Raw genomic sequence first — 21,747 nt, 5'->3', positions numbered from 1 at the left:
TGTAGTTTGTCCACTGAATTCTTCCAACATATACCCCTTCCTTATATGCCCGAATCTCGCTCTAGATGATGTTGGATGGCCCTAGTTGACAAGTCTTGCGGAGATTGAGCGTTGAGCTTGTCCATTCTGCCTTCTGTAGTGCAACATTGCTTCCACCCCCCCCAGAATCTTACACGATGGGAGCTCTAGACGCCGTATCGTCCTTCCTGCCACCTCCAGAGAAGGATTACTTCGACCAAAACCCACCCCCAGAGACTCTTGACTTTCACGGCAAGCTTGCAAAAGCGTTCATCTCTCACCACCTCCAATCCAACAGGGCTGTGGTGCTGGTGACCTCGGGCGGAACAACGGTGCCTCTTGAGAATCAGACCGTGAGATTCATTGACAACTTCTCCGCTGGTACCCGTGGGGCCACATCCGCAGAGTGTTTCCTAGAAGCTGGCTATGCTGTTATTTTCCTTCACCGGCAATTCTCTCTACTGCCATATTCGAGGCATTATAGCCATTCTACGAATTGTTTCCTAGACTATATGGTAGAGGGGGAGAACAGCGAGGTCGTAGTGAATCCAGAATATCAGAAAAAGATGCTAGGCGTCTTGCGTGAATACAACGCAGCGAGGCGGAACAACACTCTGCTGCTGATCTCCTTTACGACAGTGACAGAGTATCTATGGGAGCTCAGAAAGATTTCGATGTCGATGAGACCTCTGGGTCCGAAGGCGCTCTTTTACTTGGCCGCAGCAGTCTCAGATTTCTTCCTACCAAGAGACCGGCTTTCCGAGCACAAAATTCAGTCGTCGGAGACAAACAGAGCTGGTGGAGCGGCAGAACCAGGGTCATCCGGCAATGCAGATACCTCCCAAGGGAAACAGCTCATGATTAACTTGGATCCAGTCCCTAAATTCTTGAAGAGCCTGGTCGACGGCTGGGCACCCGAGGGCATGATCATCAGTTTCAAGCTTGAGACTGATCCGTCTTTGCTGGTGTCCAAAGCTCAACAAGCGCTGGAGAAGTACTCCCATCATCTCGTCATTGGCAATCTCTTGTCGACGAGGAAATTTGAGGTGGTCTTTGTTGCTCCCGGAAAAGAAGAGCGGTGGATCAGAGTGCCCGTCCATAGAAGGGTCAAAAGCGTCTCCGGAGTTAGACCCACCATCGATGCGGTGAACAATGGAGATATGCCAGAACAAGAATGGATGAACGGGGATTTAGAGCAGGAGATTGAATCACTCATTGTACCTGAAGTCGCCAAAATGCATCGATTATTCACCCAGATGTCGCAGCAGCACAAAGAAGAGGATGAAGATGATCTATTGGCAAAAGCACTCGCGTGGGCAGAGTTTGGCAACGCAGATTGAGGATGCTCCATTTATGGACAGACTATGACTATATAAGGCTAGGCGCTATCACGGTGATTTCTGTGCCCTGCGGAGCCGGCAAATGATTACGGAGTGGCAAGTTCAAATGGGCAAATCCAAGGGTACAATACCATGGCGAAGGTCCTACAGGATGCCACGCAGGTTTCAAGGCACTCTCCAGCAGCTAGACACCAATGCAAGGAGAAAGCCTGATTAAAGACATGAAGAGACTGGTTCGGGTTGAGTAACGACGACTCATCTGGCCCGGTAGACATCAACAATGGTCAGGACCAAGAAATCTCAAAGGACGCTCTGGGTTTTACTGACAAGGCTTTGTATCCCGGCTCTAGTCTTTGAGCTGGAATGACATCCCCTCTGCTGAGCCAATGGATTGTGGCTCTCGCTCCATCTCTTTCTCGGTTTGCTGTCTTTAACAGTCACCCACAAATCGAAAAACGGGCTTTTTTGGATGGGCATTGCGTTTCATTGCCATGCCAACCCATGTCTATGTTGGAAATCCAACGTGGCCTTCAGTCCTGAGATGTTTGGGTTGAGACTTTGGCTCAAACCCTGGGAGCTTGACATGTAGTAAATGACCCCTACTCTTGCTGAACATCTCGAATTGTTAAAAGTAGATTGCTGCTGATGGCGCCCTTCCAATTTCCCATGTATCACACTTGTCATTCTCCATCCTTCCCATTACACGTATGGATCCCTTTCTTGCGTTTGACCATCGTCTGTGTCAACTATTGGATAGCTCATAACGCAATACCTAGCTCAGAGAGAGACGAGGAAATCAGCAACAGCGTAAAGTCATGAACTTCAAAGAATGATTCCTTGGCGGTCCACTCGGCTACTCAGCCCTACGGCGATCATAAACTCCCACACAAAATCAGGAACTCAACTTGAACCTCGATCCAAGGACAGCTACAATTCCACGACCGCAATTATGGCTGCCCTCAATAAGATCGCATCAACGAGTCCTTCGAGGCAAACGCCTTCTGAGCTCGAGACCAGCATCGCAAACGCCCTTTATGACCTGGAGTCAAATATTCCGGACATGAAGACCGCGCTGAGGCCTCTGCAGTTCGTTTCTGCTCGTGAGGTAAGCATTTCTTTCAAACACGATCTCTGCCTGATACAGCAGTATCTCTCCGAATGCTGAGCTCGCCCCATCTATCTGAGCTGTGAATCTGGAGTCGTACCTTGACCGTACAACCCATCTGAACCGGCAAGGCCGCAAGCTAACGAAACCTCTCCTCAACCCGCAGCTCGAAGTGGGCCACGGCAAGAAAGCCATCGTCATCTTCGTCCCCGTGCCCCTCCTCCCCGGCTTCCACAAAGTCCAGCAACGGTACCTCTTTCCATCCCCTCATCCCCACTGCCCCAAACCCCCCCTTACCAACCACCACTGACCCCCCCCCCTTCCTCCTTTCCAGTCTCACACGCGAACTCGAAAAGAAGTTTTCCGACCGCCACGTCCTCTTCCTCGCCTCGCGCCGCATCCTCCCCCGCCCGAAACGGTCCAACCGCTCGCGCACCTCGCAGACCCAAAAACGCCCCCACAGCCGTACCTTGACCGCCGTGCACGATGCCATCCTGAGCGATGTGGTGTACCCGGTCGAGATTGTGGGGAAGCGGACTCGGACGAGGGAGGACGGGAGTAAGGTGTTGAAGGTGGTGTTGGATGAGAAGGAGAGGGGTGGGGTGGATTACAGGCTTGATACGTATGCGGAGGTGTATCGGAAGTTGACGGGGAAGGGGGTCGGGTTTGAGTTCCCGTTGGGAGGGCCTGCTGAGTACTAGGGAATTGTGGCCGAGGAGACAGGTGTGGAAGCTCGCTATACTTCAGCTTTCGGTAAAGAGACTGGCATGGCAGAACAAACTCCAGCAGAAGGTGCACTAGGTGAAAATGGATCAGAATCTTGCAATGTGTAAAAATCCCTCCTTTCGGGTATCTCAAGCCACGTCTGGCTCCGCTAGGATGATGCTGCGTCGAGCTTCCCTACCCTCCCAACACCAAGAACAGTCCAGTAAGCTAGTTCTCTCTTCTCCTTCTTCTCGCCCTTTGCCTCATCTTTCCCTTCCCGTTCCAAATCAGCCTCCCATTCCATTCTCACAAACATGGGTATTTCGAGCACATCTACATCGTCTTCCAATTCCTCACTCTCCGCAATAGCTGCACAAGCGACCTCGACCACAACACTTGTCCAGTTCCTCCCTTTCTCCCAGACCTTACCAGCCTCGGCTATCCTTCCACCCTCACCTCCCGCATACTCAACTTTCGAAATGCTAAAGAGCTTACTGGATCTTCGGCTCTTACCATCACCGAGAGCCTCATCCCACTGGTCTACGTTGGAGCCAATGTCAAACTCTGGGCAGAGAACGGTCACTTTGTGGCTATATTTCCCAGGAGTTTGTACAGGTGTTGCAAGGGTGACTTTGACAGCGTCAAAGAGAGGGTTCTTGAGAGTGACCAGAAATTGGCTTGGTCGCAGTGGCGTCAACGCTTTGAGATCAATCAGCGGTAGCTCGGCAGAAGGTGATGGCTGTAATGGCTTAAGTGATATGGTTGGAATGTAATTCAAGGCTACAAGCCTGATCCTGAAGCGTGTACTTTGGACCTTCTGTTCTGGCCTCACGAGCAAGTGCCGGCAAGCCCGACAGCGTTTGCTGCGTTTCGTGCGGAGGAGGGGGCCCATTGGACGTAGGTCATCGACGAACCGAGACACATGACGCTGTTCGGCTTGTTGAGCTACGCTCGCAATTCCTGTCCAGCCTTCGGTACGTAGCTTTTTCACAGCTTCGTCATCAGAAGTAGGATACACAATCCTGAGTCCTTCTGGAATTTCGGCAGTTTCTCGCATGAGGGTGGATTTTCCCGTATCCTTCTTGCCAAAGGAGCGGCCAGTATAGAGGCTCATGATACGTGCAAGACTGCTCGGAGAGCTATAATTGTAACCTCCGGAGGGAGTGAGAAGTGGGTCCGAAGGATTGGAAGCTGACAGCTGAGAGGAGTAGAAAGATCTAACTGCAGCGAACGCGGCGTCAGGATCGTTGTCCAGCGCAGACAAAGACGTTGACTCAGTCTCGGATGGAGGTCCGGATCCCACAGATTTGGCGAAGTCCGTAGGCATTACGCGAGTAGACCTGGGCCGTCCTCCAACCTTGAGCTTGGCCATCTGTTGGTGCATGTTCTTGTTGCTTTCGAACCGCCAGCCAATGTCAAGGGTCGACCAATTGCAGTACCCGCAGCTCAGGATCCAGGGTTCGCTGACCGCTCTTTCCTCTGGATCTGGATTAATGAAACTGGTAGCCAATGGAGATGTGCAGATGGGGCAATCAAAGCAATTTCTTGAACATCTGCAATTCAATCAGCTCTCTATGCCGTCAATACAGGTGGAGACAGTCACGGCTTACCTACCTAGGTCCTTCGCTCTTTACCACGCTCAGTGGCATCTCGAAGAGGCAGCTTGGGCAGTACCAACACACTATCTCCTCTATGGTGCAGCGTGGACATCTTATCTGCTGGCAATCTTCACAGTATAGAAGATGCTCAAGGGGGTAGAGGGAGAAGCCCGCTCGCGGCGACCTGGGGTCGAACATCCGTTCTTGCTCCTCTTCATCATCTTGAATTTGTATACGTGCATTAACGGGTGTAGAGACATCGTTGCAGGGGCAGCTGATGTATGTGTATGGGAAATTCATCGTTATAGAATGGCTAGCATAGGCACTGCTTTGGACAACCAAATGTAAACATCGCAAAGTGATATGAAGCCGAGCGGAGCATTTCCGCTGCCAAACCATCTGCGCTTGCCTACGGCCCACTCTCGCCGTTCTCGCCGTTCTCTCCAAAGTCTACAGCCGTAGCTCAGGATCCCTTCAAGCAGCCCCTCCACCCTCCTCCCTAGCTATCATGGCAACAATGAACTGGCGCACCATAAACGTTGACCTCTTCGACCCCGAGTCCCCCGCAAACTTCGACATATCCTCCCTCTTGCCCTCCATTCCTTCAGTCTCAGCTTCAGAGGTGCAAACATTGTCAAGCCAAATCAAGCAACTGTTACGAGGGGGAGATTCGGAGGGTGCATTAAGGGGGGCTTTGGAGAATGCGCCGTACGGAGGGGACGCGCAGGCGAAGGTGAGCAACCCCCCCCCCCCCCCCCCCCCCAATTTGAGGAAATCAGGTGTAGTGGAGGAGAACAGAAATCAGGGATACGAGAGAGTGCATTTAAAATTGGAGCACATTGCTGATTAGTCGGACAGGATGTACATCTAGCAACGGTAGTGGAAACGCTGCAATCGATCAAACAATCCGACATGTCGCCCATGCTCAGCAGGATATACGGCTCAGAAGGTGGTCCTGAAACTCTGGATGTTCTCATGAAGTACTTGTATGCCGTCCTCTCTCCGACGCCCCGATCGTTTTTAATCCTTCCGCTGACGTATACCTCCGCCCCTTAGATACAAGGGAATGGCGCACACCTCACAGCCTAGCTCTGGCCGGTCATCTATAACACCCCAAGCAACTGGTGGGTTTTCACAAATACAATCAAGGGGGGGAGGAGAGGGAGGTGGACAAGCGATGAGCGTGCTGCTTAGCTGGCATGAAAAATTAGTGGAGATCGCGGGAGCAGGGTCAATCGTACGGGTCATGACGGATCGGAGGACAGTGTGAAGATACCAGAAGGATTCAAATCCTCCAGATTACTCTATGGGGAGTTTCAACCCGCCCGAAGCTGCCTGCGCTTGTGAAAAACCACAGTGCCAGTGCTCTCACGGTCTCAGCGGCAACGGTAGTAGCTTACGACTGTACAACGTAGCTGTATGCACCAAGCCTCTGACTACGACTTCTTCTCTCCAGGCGCCTCCAAGATCTCCTTGATATTAAGCTGCCCTGTCCCCCTCTCCAACGGCTTCGGCTGGTTCTCCCCCTCTGTCCACCCAATCATGTAGATAATCCTGAAAGTCGCCGGCACCGTCTCCCCTCCCTCCGCATGCAGCGCTCGGTAAATTGCCTCTGCCGCCGCCATCACGTCTCTCCTCAGTCCTCCCGGCTCCCTAGTCAGCGCCGCATTGCTCTCTCCCATCGCCTGCAGATCCGTCATCAAGGCGAAAATGTTCGGATAGTCGACGATGATGTCGTCAACGTCGACCGTTAGCATTTTGAACCCGGCCTTTGTAAGTAAGCCGCCGATGTCACGGACGTCAGCGAGGGGGGAGACGTGAGTGGAGACACCGCCGCGGAGTGCGAGGTCGGCGAGTTGGAGAGAGGTGCGAAGTTCGAAGAGGGAGTCACCGCCCAACATGGCGGCCAGGAAAGGGGAGTCTGGTTTTAGGACGCGGTTTATTTGGGAGAGCATGCCGGGTAGATCATTGACCCAATGGAGGGAGAGGGAGGAGAGGACGGCATTGAACGATCGAGGCTTGAAGGGGAGAGGCTGGTCTGGTGGGCCGAGTGTGGTGCGTGTGTGAGATGGGAGGAGCGAGTTAAATGGGAGGGAAGCGTCCCGGTGGAGGAGGGTCGGCGACGAGTCCGCGGACGTGAGATGTGACAGCCTGGTGGAGAGGGGTGGAGAATCTGGGACAGGAACAGTGAGAGCGTGGCCTATGTTACAGGCATTGGCGCCGAGATCAAGAACGCTGGGGAAATGGCGTTTGATATCCTAGCAATAGCTGTAAGTTCGTACCTCTTGTGGAACGTTGGGGAAGGATAATTACAAGTAATCGCTCGCAGAGTCTGGAAGCCACTTCATCTCGAAGATAGTCGACTTTCCGGCTGCTTTCTACATCCGCTGCCGCTCGTTCTCGTTGTAGGTGCTTGGTATTGTCGTTGAAGACTTGGAGGATTGGCGCTCCTGGTGCTTGCCTTGCATAATGCCGGCTGGAAGAAATTCGCCGCCGGCGTATAGCGGGTCTCGGGAGGAATGGTCTCAAAGATGCAGGTTTCATATTGGAGCTACTTGTGAGGGCCAGGGACGTCGTGAAGCTCCATTATTCATAGGCATTCACACCATAATCCGATGATTCCTCATTGCATCATGAAGCTTTTGCCAAGGCGGCGGTATCTCCGTGGCTAAAAGCCTTTCTGCCTCTTTGCCTTTTTGCCCAAATAACTGCATAATAGAGAGGAACGCGAGCTCAAGCCGAGAATTCCTGCGACGCTTATTATTCAACTTGATGCTGTCAATGTAAGAAACTCCTTGATCCTGTATTGCTAAGCATGGAAGAACCAGCGACGATTGTCAACCCTCTATCCCTACAAATCAAGAGGCTTGTTTCATCTTCAATCCTCATCACACATTAGAAATGCTCAAGGTCATGGCTTAGATATACAGTACCAAAAAGACTCATGGTCATGGCTTAGATCAACCTGCAGCACATCCATCAGCCTCTAGCGCAATGAAATGAATTCCTATCTTGATGTCCGTGGATGAGCATGCAGGAGTCTCGGTTACTGTACAGTCCCAGTGAGAGAGATTAAAAATGTAACGAGCCCTCCGTACTCTGTACGACTATCGTGGATTCCAAAAGCCTCTTCTAAGAAAAAAAGAAGTGAAAGCTCAAGATCAGAGGATTCATCTCTGATCTTGTGCTTTCACTTCCCGCGATTGGGCCACTGATGTTTACGGCTTTCGCAATCTTCAATGAGGCTGTACAAAAGCTATTTGGTTTAAGAAGAATAATGATGAATGAGTCATCCCATGGCACAATGCTGACAGTTGGAAGCGATTAGATAGCAAGACTCCAGCCTTGCTCGGGGCTCCCCATGAGTCAGTCAGCAAAACTCCAATCAGTCAGCGGAAGGATGCAGATTTAGGTAACGAGGGGAGGGGGATTTTTTTCCCCTTAAAGATCTGAGGTTCTGTAGATCAGTCTACTGCTTATGCATTATGCACACGTGGCTGCCATGTGTGTGACGGTTGGGTGCCGGGAACCTTCCGCAACGCCTGATTGGCAGTCTGGCAGTCTGGCACATCTTACGCCGCGACGTCGCAGCAGCCGACCCTGCGCAGTAGACAACTAGACTTTGCATAATGAACGGGCGGCACAGACTGTACTCTGTCTGCAGGGTCGACGGTAATTGAGCCTTGCAGATTGCAACGCCCTGTTTCATGTGCTGACCATTTCCGGGTAGAACTTGCTGCACAAACATCTTCGGTACACAGACACTTCGGAATTGTGATACCGGTCCATTCACGGATTTGTGGGGTGCGATAGGTCAGAGCAGAAGTCTTTAAACGGTCCTCAACGTCCGAGACAGGGTTAAGATTGAGATCTGATGTATCAAAAACGCCGGCGCCTCGGGGAAGTCTGATGCCAAGACGGCAGTTCTCCTTTCTCGACAGCCATCCGCCCGGAAAGCCACATGGAGGCAGCGAAGAACCAGGGATCATCCTGTCATTTCATTTTCTCTTCGGACTCCTTCGTGCGTGGCTTGGGTGCGCAAAGCAGACTTGAGAGTGAAAGAGGACGCGTAAAGCGGATTAGTGAACGCTTGGGTTGCGCATTCTCGTAGCCGCAACGATGAGCCTCTTCCGGGCGTATCCAGCAAAAGGATGATAGCGCACGGGGTTACAGAAATGGAGAGAATGAAGAAGAAGGTAGATGATGGAGGAATGGCCCACACGTTGAAAGCCAAGATGCCATCAGCCTACGGGCACAGTAGTCAAGTGGTCAGCATAGCTTGTGGCTTTCGTTTATTTGGAGACCAGCGGTTCCACCACATGGCAAAATGCAACCAAGCCGTTCCCGAAGACGCATCCTTGTTCTAGCGGCCTTCTAGATACATGATCGTTTACCCAAGAGGTCGGTACGGACTACGGACGATACAGCCACAGCCTAGGATGTATGGGCTGATAGATAACGGATTGCTGATGAGTGCAATCTTGGGGGAGAAGCCGAGAGGGTCATTGATTCCATCCGAGCCGCGTTGCGCACACACCTCGGAAAAGGATTTTGGAATTAATAATACTCATTGCTTTGATGTACCTATAGAGAGTAGTGAAAGGAAATAGAAAGCGGTAGAAAAAGAATGTGTCACACAGTGTATCACTTCGTATTGCTTTGCGGTCGGCTCACATCGATGGATGATTATGCGGGAATTGTTATTTTCGTCTCTCGACGCACATGGCGCGGCGCCCAGGCCTCGGGCCCAGTAGCTAAGGTCAGTATGGTTTCTGTTCTTTGCGGAGATGGTGTCAGCACAGAAGGGACATTTCATGGCTCATGTACCTATTATGACTCTGCTATGACTCAATTATGTTTCTGGTCGAATCTGACAATTTTTAATCGTAGTGTCAGTCAGCATTATTCAGGCAGCATACCTACTTTACGGAGTAGTGTCACAAGATACCTGAGCTAATTTAGTTTTCGATACCTCATTATCTCGGGGGGGGGGCAGTGGCACCAGGGAAAGGGTGTGTGACAGATAGACTTTCAGCCAACCTACCGGGAACGCTTCCGTCATCTAGTCCCTTCATTTAGTGGCTTACCAACTTTCCTACTGATGCAGGAACGAGCCCTAAGGCAGGGATCATTTGCGACCCGAGGGAAAAAAGGGAAAAAAGGGAAAAAAAATCGAAAAAAAAATCACACTTTCTGCGCCCAAAGCTGAGAAGATGATTATTTCGTAGGCATCAGCCATAGCTCGTAAAAGAAAATTCAAAAAAACCAAAATACCAAAATACCCAATCGCTAGGTCCTTGGAGCCCGTTTAACTAGTTTCGTGCCCTTCGTGCCCTTCGTGCCGTTGGCATCTTGAAACCGGCCGCAGACCCCTGTAGAAAGAATAAATGTTACCTAGGTGTCAAGTCGCTAATTCGATTCAAGTTCAAAGTACAGCCAATCCAATCTCTGCGTCATCTTGCATCTCCTTCCTCCAATTGGTACTTGGATTGTAGACAACCACAAACCAACCGGACGCAAAAGTTGCCCTTTACTCTCATTCATGTCTCAAAGAGGCATCTGAACTCTGTCCAATATCCATCACATTGGGCATCAAGGTCTCGCTTGCTTCAAGGGGTGCCGGCATTACACAAATTACATATCCGCTCACAAACTCTTCCTGTCATTTTTGACTCCTCCCACTCTCTTTCACCTTGCATAAGTCTTTCTCTTGCTGCCAATTGATATAACACCGCCCGGACCTCCTACACCACCCAAGCTCCGTCTCACCATTGCGAGAACAGAAAATTCAAAAGTACAACCTGACAAACCACAAGATTACTCAAGCTGGCTTCCATTCCCAGAGGAGTCCATACCCTCATTTCTCCACAATCTAAACGGCGGACACTATCACACCACCACAATCCTGAGCTTGACAAAGAAAAGGCATCTTTCGGAATCGGAGACGGATCTTACCTGCATGCACAGTTACATCGTAAACGATTGTAAACAGTGTCGACTCAGCTCTCATTACGAGTAGTTGCAGGAACGGACACAGCCCAGTCTATTTGTGAGTCAGGTCAGCAACCGGCGCCGTCTATGTCTAGATTCCCTATATAATACAATTCCCCCATGCCTTGTTTCATTTCTTCAGACCAACAACCACAGCTAACGCTCATACCGCAAAGACACTCAGAACGCTTTCATGATCTTCAGAGCAATCGACGCACCAATGAATATGGGACGAGGCGCATACGATACCACCGGCGTGCCAAAGCCAAAGCCACCACCAAAACCTCGATAAGTCATAGTATGGCCTTCCAAGGTCGTGAGGATACACTGCTGTCATTTCGCCCACTCGACAACAATCTCTGCAACCTGCCGTCTTTTCGCAAGCAGCCTGGCAGTGTACCTCATTGGACCTTGGAAGTGGAAGGAATGGATCCCCAGCGAGGTACGTACTACTTAGGCCACCGTCACCCTTACTGCCTAGCCCTGCACGAACCCTGCTAACGTACGTACCGCACAGGCTCATCATTCATCCGCACCATCCGCAATCAGCCATCGGTTTCTTCGATTCTCAGCCACTACCACTCGTTTCCTCCTTTTATTCCGGTTTCCAGCGTCCGCATTTCGCACCATAAATTGTACCATCATCACCAGCGACATTCGCCCTTACTCGAGCGTTGTACCACCACCAATCGTTCTAGCGATACCCAGCGATTGAGCGAACTTCGGGCACTTTTCTCGACCCTTACCACAGCCACGAATTCCCTTGCATCATCAGTACATTCGCTATCCAAAAAGTCATTTCCCGGAGTTCGCTTATAGAAAGAGCATGGAATTAGGGAGATACCACACATAGATCATTCGACTTCACAGTCACTGCATTCAGGGGGAAAACACTGTATCATTTTCAACATAGCGTTTCTTTTTTTTTCTCCCTTGTTCGGTGGAAGGAACAGCTTGAGGTTGGCATCGCTTGAGGGTTTCGGGGCATTGTCTACGCTGCAGCGAGACAGGCGGGGGCATGGCGGTCTGGTACCAAGGAACTGGCGATGACTGTACATTAGGTTCGGCGCTGCACTCATAGATTTCTCTCGCTCATGCCATTACTCTAAATTTTCACGATACAAACCTTTCTGTGTTTTGTCGATGCGAGAGTGAGATATCATACATGGGAAAAAAATCCTCATTATGTAGTTGATTGGCCCCACTATCCCCTCTACCCCAGAGCTCCAGATCTCCCAAGGCAATTCACAGAATCAAGTACCGATCGATAGACAGATTTATCTAAACCATTAAATCCGTAGGATTCGTGGAGTGGCGCTAAACCAGGTTTGGCACGCATCGTCATCTTCACGGGGGTAGGAGAGTACGAGAACTACGAGTACAGCAGGCATCGACAAATCTCATTCCTACAAAAGCAAGTCCAACCAGTCAATCCCCACCAATCGGTCATTCCCACGCGATTCCGCGACACCGGTGTGAAAAGAGAAGAAAAAAAAGAAAAGAGAATTTTTACTCAGCCTTCTCGACACTATTCTAGTAGGATAGTAGTGCTCACTCCTTCTGCTCGACTGTCACATCTGCCACATCCCTAATAGGTGTGAAACCATCCTGCGCTAAGTCCGGCTCTCTCTTGATTTCTCAGCCGCGGACAACTCCGTCTCCTCGTGCTGGCAAAACCGGCCACTACGCCCTCCCATTCGTGTACCTGCATACATCTCCTACAGTCATGGCAGACTCGGCCTCTGCGCCACCGAAGCCTAGCAGCAGTGTCAAGCTTGTGCTGCTGGGCGAGGCGGCCGTTGGGAAGGTATGAGTCTTCTGTTTGCCTTATCCTCGCCTGCTTTTATACTACGGCAGAACCGAGGTGGATACCGGCTAATGGACCTGCTGCGCTTTACAGTCATCCCTCGTCCTCCGCTTTGTCAATAATGATTTCCAAGAAAACAAGGAGCCTACCATCGGTGGTACGTGGTACATCCATATGTCCTGTGGCACTGGCATCTGGCCTCGGGCTCTCCTCCTGAGACTGCTTCTTCCATGTCACACCCTACAATCCACTCGATTTCAATAAAGCCCCGCACTTGCCTTTGATCAGCCAAGCTGACGCTCCCATCTCAAGCTGCCTTTCTAACCCAAAAATCCCATCTCCCCCACCGCACCATAAAGTTCGAAATATGGGACACAGCCGGACAAGAGCGCTTCGCCTCGCTCGCTCCCATGTACTACCGCAACGCCCAATCCGCCCTGGTTGTATACGATCTCACTAAACCCACCTCTCTCGTGAAAGCGAAACACTGGGTCGCCGAACTACAGCGGCAGGCGAGCCCCGGCATCGTGATCGCCTTAGTGGGTAACAAGCTGGACCTTACCAACGAGGACGCCGCGGCCTCGCGGGAAGCGACTTCTGGTGATGGAGCTGACGCCGTGGGCGAAGAGGTGGCCGAGGAGAGTGGCGATGCGAGGAAGATTAGTACGAAGGAAGGGAGGGAATATGCGGAGGAAGAGGGACTACTGTTCTTTGAGACGAGTGCGAAGACAGGGGTGAATGTTCAAGAGGTATTTACGGCTATTGCGAACGCGATTCCGGAGACGCAGATGAAAGGTGCGAAAGGCCCTGGAGCTACGGGTGCTGGCACGGGACAAACAGCTCTGGGCTCGGAGAGAGTCAATCTGAACCAGAGAGCGGAGGGGGCGAAGGAGGGATGCGCTTGTTAAATGACTTGGCTTGCTGGAAGACGACCACGCAGAAGGGATGCATTGGAGTGTTTGGAGGAGTCGTGGAGTAAGTGTGGAATATCACGATGGCACTTGTCCGCTTTTCTATTCTGTCTGTACCAAGTGTAACATCCGAGATCTCTCATTCCCCATTGCGGTATACTCTTTCCTAGTTCAAGATTGGAACGAGACAAATTCATGCAGTTTTCTGTTGTCCTTCTTCCTTCTACCGCGCTAGATAAGGAGTTTCTGCGACCTCAGTGTATGTCCCACCTTGCCGGCTTGCAATCATTGATCTTCATCACCCTTTTCTCGAAGAACAGAGACATGGACCTATCCCCACCCCCCTCTCTTTTATCCTGACCACGCCATCACGGCAATCACTCCTCCCCTCTCCTCTTTGTACGTCGCAAAAACACACATATCGCCCACCATGCCCCGTCCTTTTCCAACCCGAGAGCTCCAAACACCGCCGTTCCGTCACCATCCACTCCACCTCATCCCACCGATCAGCAAGCACATTCGCAATGATGACCATAGTCCCCCCCCCTCCAACTACGGTGCGGCTGGCGAAAGACCGGTCCTAAATAAACCCGTTTGGCCTCTCTCTCTCTCTCTCTCTCTCTTCTCTCTGCATTAATCAACCAACTACGAAACCCCCCCCCCCCCCTCCCTCGCCTCAGCCAGACAGCAAATCTCCTCGACAAGCTAACCCCTACCATCGAACAGATCCCCCCCCCCAAAACCCGGCCTCCCCTCAGACGAAACTACCATACCATACCATACCATACCTCACCTCCCCCAAACCCCGACCACCAACCCCCCTCCCACACCCTCCCCTTCCACTCCCTCGGCCACTGACAAAAAAAGGCATCCGATGCGAAGAAAGAAAGACAGCAGCGCAGCGCCACACCCCTCCCCCTCCCCGCTCGCTCCACGTGGGCCCGGAACGAAACGAAACGAACGGACGATCGATCGATCGGTCGGTACATCGCTTGCTTCCTTCCTTCCTTCCTTCCTTCCTTCCTTCCTCCCTCCTTCCTTCCTTCCTTCCTTCCTTCCTTCCTTCCTTCCTTCCTTCCTTCCTTCCTTCCTTCCTTCCTTCCTCAGTCACCCCGGACCGGGACATCCGTTCCGATTCCCCGGCCGGGCCTTGTGAGTGGTTGGCGTGCGGCGGCCTGGACGGCATGGTGCCTCTGCTGTGATTGATTCAATTTGGTGTGGGTGTGGTGTGTTTGGGGCCGGGGGAAGGGAGGGATACGGGTTTTGGAGTTTGGGGGTTTTGCTGTTGGGCGGGGCGGGAGGGGATGGGATGGGATGGGATGGGATGGGATGGGATGGAATGGATGGGATGGGAGAAGGGGGGGGTTTTTGCTGTGGGTGGGTTGGGCTCGGGGGTGGGAAGATCGTGGTGGGGTACTGGTACTGGGTGGGTCAGTGGGCCTTTTTTTTTTTTTCTCTCTCTGTTGTTGGATGATGAGTGTGACGAGGTGCTTAGGTCACCGTGGTTACTCTAGGATGGAAATGCCTGATATGGCGGGACGGGTGCGGCGAAGTTCGCGTTTGACGGTGAACCGTGCTTCCATGGCTGCTGGAGAAGTTGTCCCTTGCGTGTGGATGTGAAAGCTGAACAGGTCCGGGTATCACATGACACTCACGGGGATTACATCTAAGAGACCATGGAGTGTTCGTGAACGTTGAAGAGTGCTTGTTATACCGATGTATCTGATATGGTTTTTTCTTATTCACAGGCCTGAGTTAGTGATGAGCTGCACTAGCACTAGCACTAGCACTAGGCATCTATCAATCTATATATATATACCCAATGCTTCGAAGGCTCAAACGAGATGATGATGCTTCATAATATACCACCCTCCAGCGCCAACGCTATGAAGCTATTTACAGCGTTCTGATCCTTCCATTTCATACATTCATGTCATCCGAGAGCGGGCCTCACTCATGCGGTCGTAAGTGTGATAGGTGGAGGTTGCAGCGGCAGCTCCGACGGCGTCACGGGAGAGGTTGGTGACGAGAACTTTCCCATGTTGATCCCGAGCCCAGATTCCTCGTCTGGACATGCGGTGTCGTCTGTGGCCCCCGTTTTGCGTACGACTTTTGATGTTGTCCGTTGCATGAAGCGTTTCGTGACTCGCCAGGCTTGAGCGACAGGTCTGAAAAAAACATTTAAGCCCTTGAGGAGCGGGCTCGCAAGCGCAAGCCAGACCTTGTTGACAAAGCAGAATACTGCTGCGGCATACCGGTCGGGTATGTACCGTAGGACTATGGCCCACAAAAGGCATGGCAGCGCACATAGAATGCAGATAACCCACTGCGTGCCGTCTATCCTCTTGATCTGAAAAGCCGCGCCACCAACGAAGATAATCATAATCTGACCAGCGACCATGATAATATTAATAATGATAAAGAAAGCGTTACGGTGAACGCCTTCGAAGATATTCAGCTTGTTGTCGAGGCGGCGGTTGTTGAATTCATTAAAAATCTGCATCCAGACAAAAGTGTTGAACACTATTGTGTCCAGCTCGGTCTGGAGGAGAGTGTCACTCTTCGAGTATCCCAGAATCGAAGAGCCGGCGAAATAGAGAACGAACGTAACGAGTAATTGATATATCGCTTGGCCAATGATCATCTTCCACATATTAGTCGTAATCAGCGCCGCAGACTTGGGGGTGGGTTTGCGGTTCAGGATTTTCTCCGTTGGGGCATCCGTTGCGAGAGCAAGAGCGGCGAACGTATCCATAATAAGGTTCACCCACAAGAGCTGAACGGCGGAGAGGACGGAGTGCATGTCTGGGGATGACACAGCGGAGACGAAGGCCAGGACCACAGCTGTGATGTTGACGGTAATCTGGAATTGTAAGAATTTAGCAACCGCGTCGTTGACTGAACGCCCCCACATGATGGCTTTGATGATGCTGGAAAAGTTGTCATCCATAAGAATGATGGCACTGGCTTCTTTGGCAACCTCTGTGCCGGCTATACCCATGGAAAAGCCGACATCTGCAGTCTTCAAAGCTGGTCCGTCGTTCGTGCCATCGCCAGTGACAGCTACAGTCTCCCCGAGCTCCTTGAGACGCGCGACCAGGAGGCGTTTGTCCTCCGGAGAAGAACGGGCAAGGACTTCAAGCCGGGGTATGGCTTCGTCCATCTGCTCGTCAGACATCTGGCGAAATCTAGGTCCCTCCAGGACTAGCCCGTCAGGTGTTTTGATACCGCACTCCAGAGCAATTGCGCTGGCTGTCATTACGTTGTCTCCAGTAACCATTCGAACCTTGACTCCAGCGTCTTGGCATTGCTTCACTGCCTTTGCGACACCGTCTCTCAAAGGATCCTGGATGCCAACGATAGCAAGGAGTGTCATATCGCAGAATACGTCTTCGAACAGAGCGACTTTTCTGTCCTCATCCAAGGTACGGGCACCAAGTGGCGGCCACTGTTGGAAATCCTTGTAGAGCAAAGCAATGGTCCGTAGTGATTTCCTAGCGAATTCATCTATGCTCGCAGACACTTGGGCTCTGGAAGAGTCTGTGAGAGTGCATTGATGAAGAGCTTCTCCCGCTGTATCGACCAGTTCTGAGGTCGCTTTTTCCAGAAGTATCTCAGCAGCGCCTTTAACCAGTAGGCGGTAAGTGCCCGACACAAGTCGAATCACCACGCCCATGCACTTGCGATCCGAGTCGAAAGGTATGAGCTGCACAACCTCAACGCCGTTTCGCTCTTCAGCCACTGGTCCCATTCCGAGTTGCTCTTTAGCCATTATGAGTAGTGCAGTCTCTGTCTTGGAGCCAATGAAAGTACTCTTTCCGTCCTCCTCTCCCTCAAAAGCGGTAGAGTTGATGGCACATGACTGCAGAATGAGTGTTCTTACAATCGACGACAGTCGCTTGAACGCGGCGGGAAATGGAATGACATTGCGTTCTGCGTCCCCAAGATTTACTTCTCTGGCGAACTCGACTTTTGAACCCATGATACCAGCGACCACTGTCATCTTGTTCTGTGTGAGCGTACCTGTCTTGTCTGAGCAGATCGTTGTAGCATTGCCCATGGTCTCGCAAGCCCGCAGATGGCGTACCAGATTTTTCTCCTGGAGCATCTTTTTGGTAGCGAATGACAAGGCAAGCGTGACCGCCACAGGAAGGCCCTCTGGAACCGCCACGACGATGATCGTGATAGCAACGATGAGTATATCTAAGAATTTCGAGCCTTTCATAGCAGGAGTATTAGTATCCCCAGAAAGTCCGGCAAGAAACCGAATGAGCAGAATGAAAAAAAGAAGTCCAGCTGCTGCGGTCCCTAGGTATCCAATCCAATTGGCCATCTTCGCAAGTTTAATTTGTAACGGGGTTTCTTCGTCCCCGGTCTGCGACCCGATCATGACTTTACCAAAACTGCTGTTGACACCGACCGAGGTGACCAGGTACGTTCCAACACCTTCAAGAACTTTGCTGCCGGAGATGACAAATGGATCCAGCTTCGATGTGGCAGTTCCTTCTTCGATGCGGTTCCAGACTTCCTGTCCCCCAGTCTTCCTCATTGCGTCTGATTCTCCCGTAGCTGAAGACTCGTCGCATCTGATGCCATGACCATTAATCAAAATGCCGTCTGCTGGGATGGAGTCGCCTGATTCCAGATGGAGGACATCGCCAACCATTACGTCAAAAACCGAAATCAGTACCGATTTACCAGACCGAATAGCTTTCACCTGCCGGTCCTCCTTTTTCTCGTTGAGTGCCACAAACTGTTTTTCTCTTCTGTAGTCGTTCAAGCCAGTCACAAGCACCACTATTACAACCGCGACTTCGATCGCCAAACCTTCGACCCAGTCCAACGATGGACCCTGCCCAGGAGCTGGCGTTTGACCAACGGCTTCGTAAATACCGAGGGCCAGTGAAATGACCGCTGCAATGGTCAGGATAATGAGCACTCGGTCGTTGAAGGCGTTCCAAAACAAGTTCCATATACTCAGAGATTTCTTTGTTGGTAGTCGGTTATCCTTGAAAATTCGTATCCGGTCATGGTATTGGCCTTTGACTTCATGATCCGTCACCATAACATCCTGCGCAATTAATGTCCCCGCGTCCGGGGGCTTTTTCGTCCTTGCACCCCGAGTCGCCTCCTCAAGATTGATTTTTCCTGATATTGACGTCTCATCTACGCTCAAGCCAGCTACCGTATCTGTCCGTAGCCCTCGCTCTAGACCTCTGAGACCTCCCAATGCTCTGTATGCAGCGAGTGACTTTGGGCTGAGAAGTTTGTTCAGTTGACGTGTTGAAAAAGCGAATGGGTTATCAGCCACTTCCAAATCTTTCTCGTCGGTCTTATCAGGTCTCAAGGCTTCTTCTGGGCTTAAGTCGTCCCCTTCAAATCTTGACCGTATTGTCTGAACGTCAGAGTTCTTTCTCGACCTTGCGGTCTCTGTTGTTGAATTAACAGAAGTCGCTCTCGACCTTGCGGTCTCCGCTTCGGAATTGAATGAGTCTGCTCTTGATCGTAACGTGCTACCACCCAAGGAACGTGATGGCGATGGAGGTACTTGGAGGGACAACGATATCTCCGTCGTAGAGTCCTCCCGGTCAGCACTAGTTGTAGGACTGTCATGGTGTAAGGGCTGCGACATGTCAGTGCGGTCGCTGGATGGATTGCCAGAACAACTAACTGTAGTATGTGTAAAGATGGGAGGGACAAGTAATCTATTAGAAGTCATGTTGTACTTTGTAGAAGCATAAAATGAGAACTGTGTCTGTGGACTCGTCTATGTAGCTGAAAGGGAGAGGGTGCTGTGCAACGGCCGCAAAAGCTGAAGGAAGCTGATGAAGGAAGATAAGTCCATGCGGAGTGGGGCGAATGCCTTGTAGATGCAGTGCCCGAGCAAAGGGGATATAGGAAGTGGTCATTGGCCTGGTCCGCCATCCGGTCGCCAAGAAGTAGGCTGTGCAATTGCAATTGCCTCTAAAGGATCGGCACCCCGCAATGCGCAGAATTTTTGTCAGTCCAAGAGTCCGAAATGACCATAGCCTTGCTCACAGTTACCATAGGCTCAAACAGCAGAACTTTACGCGCCGAATGTCTCTTGGTCAAGCTGGAAAGGGGCTCTGGACAAGAGCTTCATCAATCATCACTGCAGCCGGTTGGAAACATTTGAAACGGTACAACCGCCCATACTAAGAACAGCGCTAATATAAAATCCCTGTCACCTGCAGTAACAAGTCTAGAAGACCTATCATTTTCACCGAGGCCCAATCATCCTTCTAACCTGCATAAGTGCTTTTTCTTTGCAAATAATGAATCGAAGTGCTTTTTGTATGAGACCTTTCTACAATCAGAGGGTCCAATCTTCGGATGCCATGCAGCAATGTCCAAGAGAAGTGGCAAGACTTGGAGATCATTTGGCAGTGCGCTTCTCTCGGTGGGGAAGGCACAGCATTTCTACCAGACCTCTGCTCTTCTACCAACACATCTCTTGCGCGGCACCAGAGCGAAGATTACTAGAGACAGAGACCGAACACCTGACGACCGATGACATCCCTTGCCTTTCCGGAGAAAACGTAATCATGCTTCCTGAGCCACCATATCTGCCACCGCCGCCTGATCAAAGGCTGATCAAAGGCCGCTATCGGCATCGATTTGTGACCGCAGTCGCTTGGCATTATGGATTCGAAGCTCCTTTCCGAGAGTCCCTTGTCCGGCTCGATGAGTTGCGCTTTCCATGACATTCCTGAAGATGGCTGTGGCGCCACAGGCCTGTGGCTGTGCCTTTAGGTTTCTCCAGAATCCGGCAATAACCGATTCCGGTGCTCCAACATCTTCTGCGTCGTCTCTCGTCTCTCGTCTCTCAAAATTCGTCTCTCAAAACTCGTCGCTCAAAAATCTTTGGTCGGACTCGGTTGTTTGCTTTTCATAGGACTGCGTTGCTAAGCAGTGGAGGTACTACCATGTTGCGGCGGCTGCTCACCGAAAATACCCGTACCGGGACGGGGTAAATGGCTGCTCCTTAGTGTACGCCCCATCGTTGTACATGCTCTCATGGGAAATTCCGCCAGTATGACATTCAATCACAACATACAATACTATCTTCTGCTGCATTCAAAGCGTATTTTCAATATCCATCACCTCCTTCATCTTCTCCGCCAGACTGTCCACCTCTGCATCACCGACCCTCCGCAAAGGCTTCCTCGCATAACCCCCATACCCAAAGAACCTCTGCAGCGCTGCCTTCGTCCCCGGTACCCCTGGCTTCCCTAATAACCAATCTCCTCTACTGACAACTTCTTGCAACTTCATCGCGTCCTCCGTCTTACCCTCCGTCCAAAGATTCCATGCCTCAACCACTATCTTGGGCATCACGTTCGCTGCTCCACTAACAATGCCACTGCCGCCACTGACCCACGTTTGCACGGTGAAATCAGCCATACCTCCGAAAGCCATGAAGCCACTCCCCTTCTTCTTGGGCGTACACGCATCCGTCGCACTTGCGACTCTCGTCAATTTGCCCGTGTTCCCGCACGTAAACTTCGTCCCAACGATGTTCGAATGCTGTGCGACGCGAATAATGAAATCGGAGTCCATATCAATCCCTGCCACTGCACCAGGATAGTTGTAAAGTAGGACCGGCACCGGACTCTCGTCTGCAACCGCGTTATAATATTCTTCCAGTTGCCCTTCATTCATTGCAGCCCGATAGTAGCTGGGGGGCACAAGCAGTACGTAATCCGCCCCTGCCTCTGCGCCCTCTCTGCACAATTCTAAAGTACCGCGAACGGATTGCTCCGCCGCTCCGCAAATCACGGGGACGTCTCTGTAGCCAGCTTCGTCGAGTGCTTGCCTCGTCGTGCGAGTCACGGCGGCCTTTTCGGATCGAGAAAGGTGGACTGCTTCTCCATTCGAGCCGAGGGTTACGAGGCCAACGAGACCAGCGCGGGCGAGCCGAACGGAGTGCTTGGCTATGGTTGGGAGGTCGAGATCTTCAGTTGTAGGGTCGAAGAAGGTGAGGGTGGGACAGTATATACCCGGACGGAGGGGCGTGCGCGACTTTGTGGCCATTTCGTGGGTCGATGAGATCGAGATTGGAGCGGGCTGTCAATGACACACTGTTGAGAGGGGAACAGCTGGGGCATATAAGACTTATATCAGTCCATTCCACACGTATGTGGGGTCCCCGCCGATGGCATCATCCCGCTTGTCGCCATTGACCTCAGGCTAAGCTGCACATCCAACATTCGCGGGGACGTCTTATCTCCGGCATCTCAACGTCCGTTGC

General features: G+C 51.6%; 8 protein-coding genes across 8 annotated transcripts; 4 read left to right on the top strand and 4 right to left on the bottom strand.

Moving 5' to 3' along the window:
* Positions 1-176: 176 nt before the first annotated feature.
* HO173_004826 (uncharacterized protein) lies at positions 177-1,358 on the top strand (the record flags this gene model as incomplete). Its single annotated transcript, XM_037306745.1, has 1 exon — positions 177-1,358. The coding sequence occupies one exon, from the start codon at positions 177-179 to the stop codon at positions 1,356-1,358; it is 1,182 nt and encodes a 393-aa protein (XP_037166280.1).
* A 949-nt stretch (positions 1,359-2,307) lies between these two features.
* HO173_004825 (uncharacterized protein) lies at positions 2,308-3,164 on the top strand (the record flags this gene model as incomplete). Its single annotated transcript, XM_037306744.1, has 3 exons — positions 2,308-2,463; positions 2,630-2,712; positions 2,798-3,164. 3 exons carry the CDS (start codon positions 2,308-2,310, stop codon positions 3,162-3,164), a joined length of 606 nt encoding a protein of 201 aa, XP_037166279.1.
* Positions 3,165-3,337: 173 nt separating this feature from the next.
* HO173_004824 (uncharacterized protein) lies at positions 3,338-5,066 on the bottom strand (the record flags this gene model as incomplete). Its single annotated transcript, XM_037306743.1, has 2 exons — positions 3,338-4,721; positions 4,783-5,066. 2 exons carry the CDS (start codon positions 5,064-5,066, stop codon positions 3,338-3,340), a joined length of 1,668 nt encoding a protein of 555 aa, XP_037166278.1.
* A 217-nt stretch (positions 5,067-5,283) lies between these two features.
* Positions 5,284-6,036, top strand: HO173_004823 (uncharacterized protein; the record flags this gene model as incomplete). The annotated part of the gene is made up of 3 exons (XM_037306742.1): positions 5,284-5,499; positions 5,625-5,752; positions 5,823-6,036. 3 exons carry the CDS (start codon positions 5,284-5,286, stop codon positions 6,034-6,036), a joined length of 558 nt encoding a protein of 185 aa, XP_037166277.1.
* Positions 6,037-6,202: 166 nt separating this feature from the next.
* On the bottom strand, positions 6,203-7,310 carry HO173_004822 (uncharacterized protein; the record flags this gene model as incomplete). Its single annotated transcript, XM_037306741.1, has 2 exons — positions 6,203-7,024; positions 7,080-7,310. 2 exons carry the CDS (start codon positions 7,308-7,310, stop codon positions 6,203-6,205), a joined length of 1,053 nt encoding a protein of 350 aa, XP_037166276.1.
* Positions 7,311-12,483: 5,173 nt separating this feature from the next.
* Positions 12,484-13,472, top strand: HO173_004821 (uncharacterized protein; the record flags this gene model as incomplete). Its single annotated transcript, XM_037306740.1, has 3 exons — positions 12,484-12,564; positions 12,658-12,721; positions 12,877-13,472. The coding sequence occupies 3 exons, from the start codon at positions 12,484-12,486 to the stop codon at positions 13,470-13,472; spliced, it is 741 nt and encodes a 246-aa protein (XP_037166275.1).
* Positions 13,473-15,429: 1,957 nt separating this feature from the next.
* HO173_004820 (uncharacterized protein) lies at positions 15,430-19,194 on the bottom strand (the record flags this gene model as incomplete). The annotated part of the gene is made up of 2 exons (XM_037306739.1): positions 15,430-19,098; positions 19,147-19,194. The coding sequence occupies 2 exons, from the start codon at positions 19,192-19,194 to the stop codon at positions 15,430-15,432; spliced, it is 3,717 nt and encodes a 1,238-aa protein (XP_037166274.1).
* Positions 19,195-20,573: 1,379 nt separating this feature from the next.
* On the bottom strand, positions 20,574-21,530 carry HO173_004819 (uncharacterized protein; the record flags this gene model as incomplete). The annotated part of the gene is made up of 1 exon (XM_037306738.1): positions 20,574-21,530. One exon carries the CDS (start codon positions 21,528-21,530, stop codon positions 20,574-20,576), a length of 957 nt encoding a protein of 318 aa, XP_037166273.1.
* Between the last annotated feature and the right edge of the window lie 217 nt (positions 21,531-21,747).

This window comes from Letharia columbiana, assembly GCF_014066305.1.
Source record: "Letharia columbiana isolate WasteWater2 chromosome Unknown Sc0000012_s1, whole genome shotgun sequence".
In the NCBI taxonomy this organism is placed as follows: Eukaryota; Fungi; Ascomycota; class Lecanoromycetes; order Lecanorales; family Parmeliaceae; genus Letharia; species Letharia columbiana.
The sequence above is the reverse complement of the archived record's forward strand: the minus strand, read 5'-3'. Positions and strand labels throughout refer to the sequence as shown.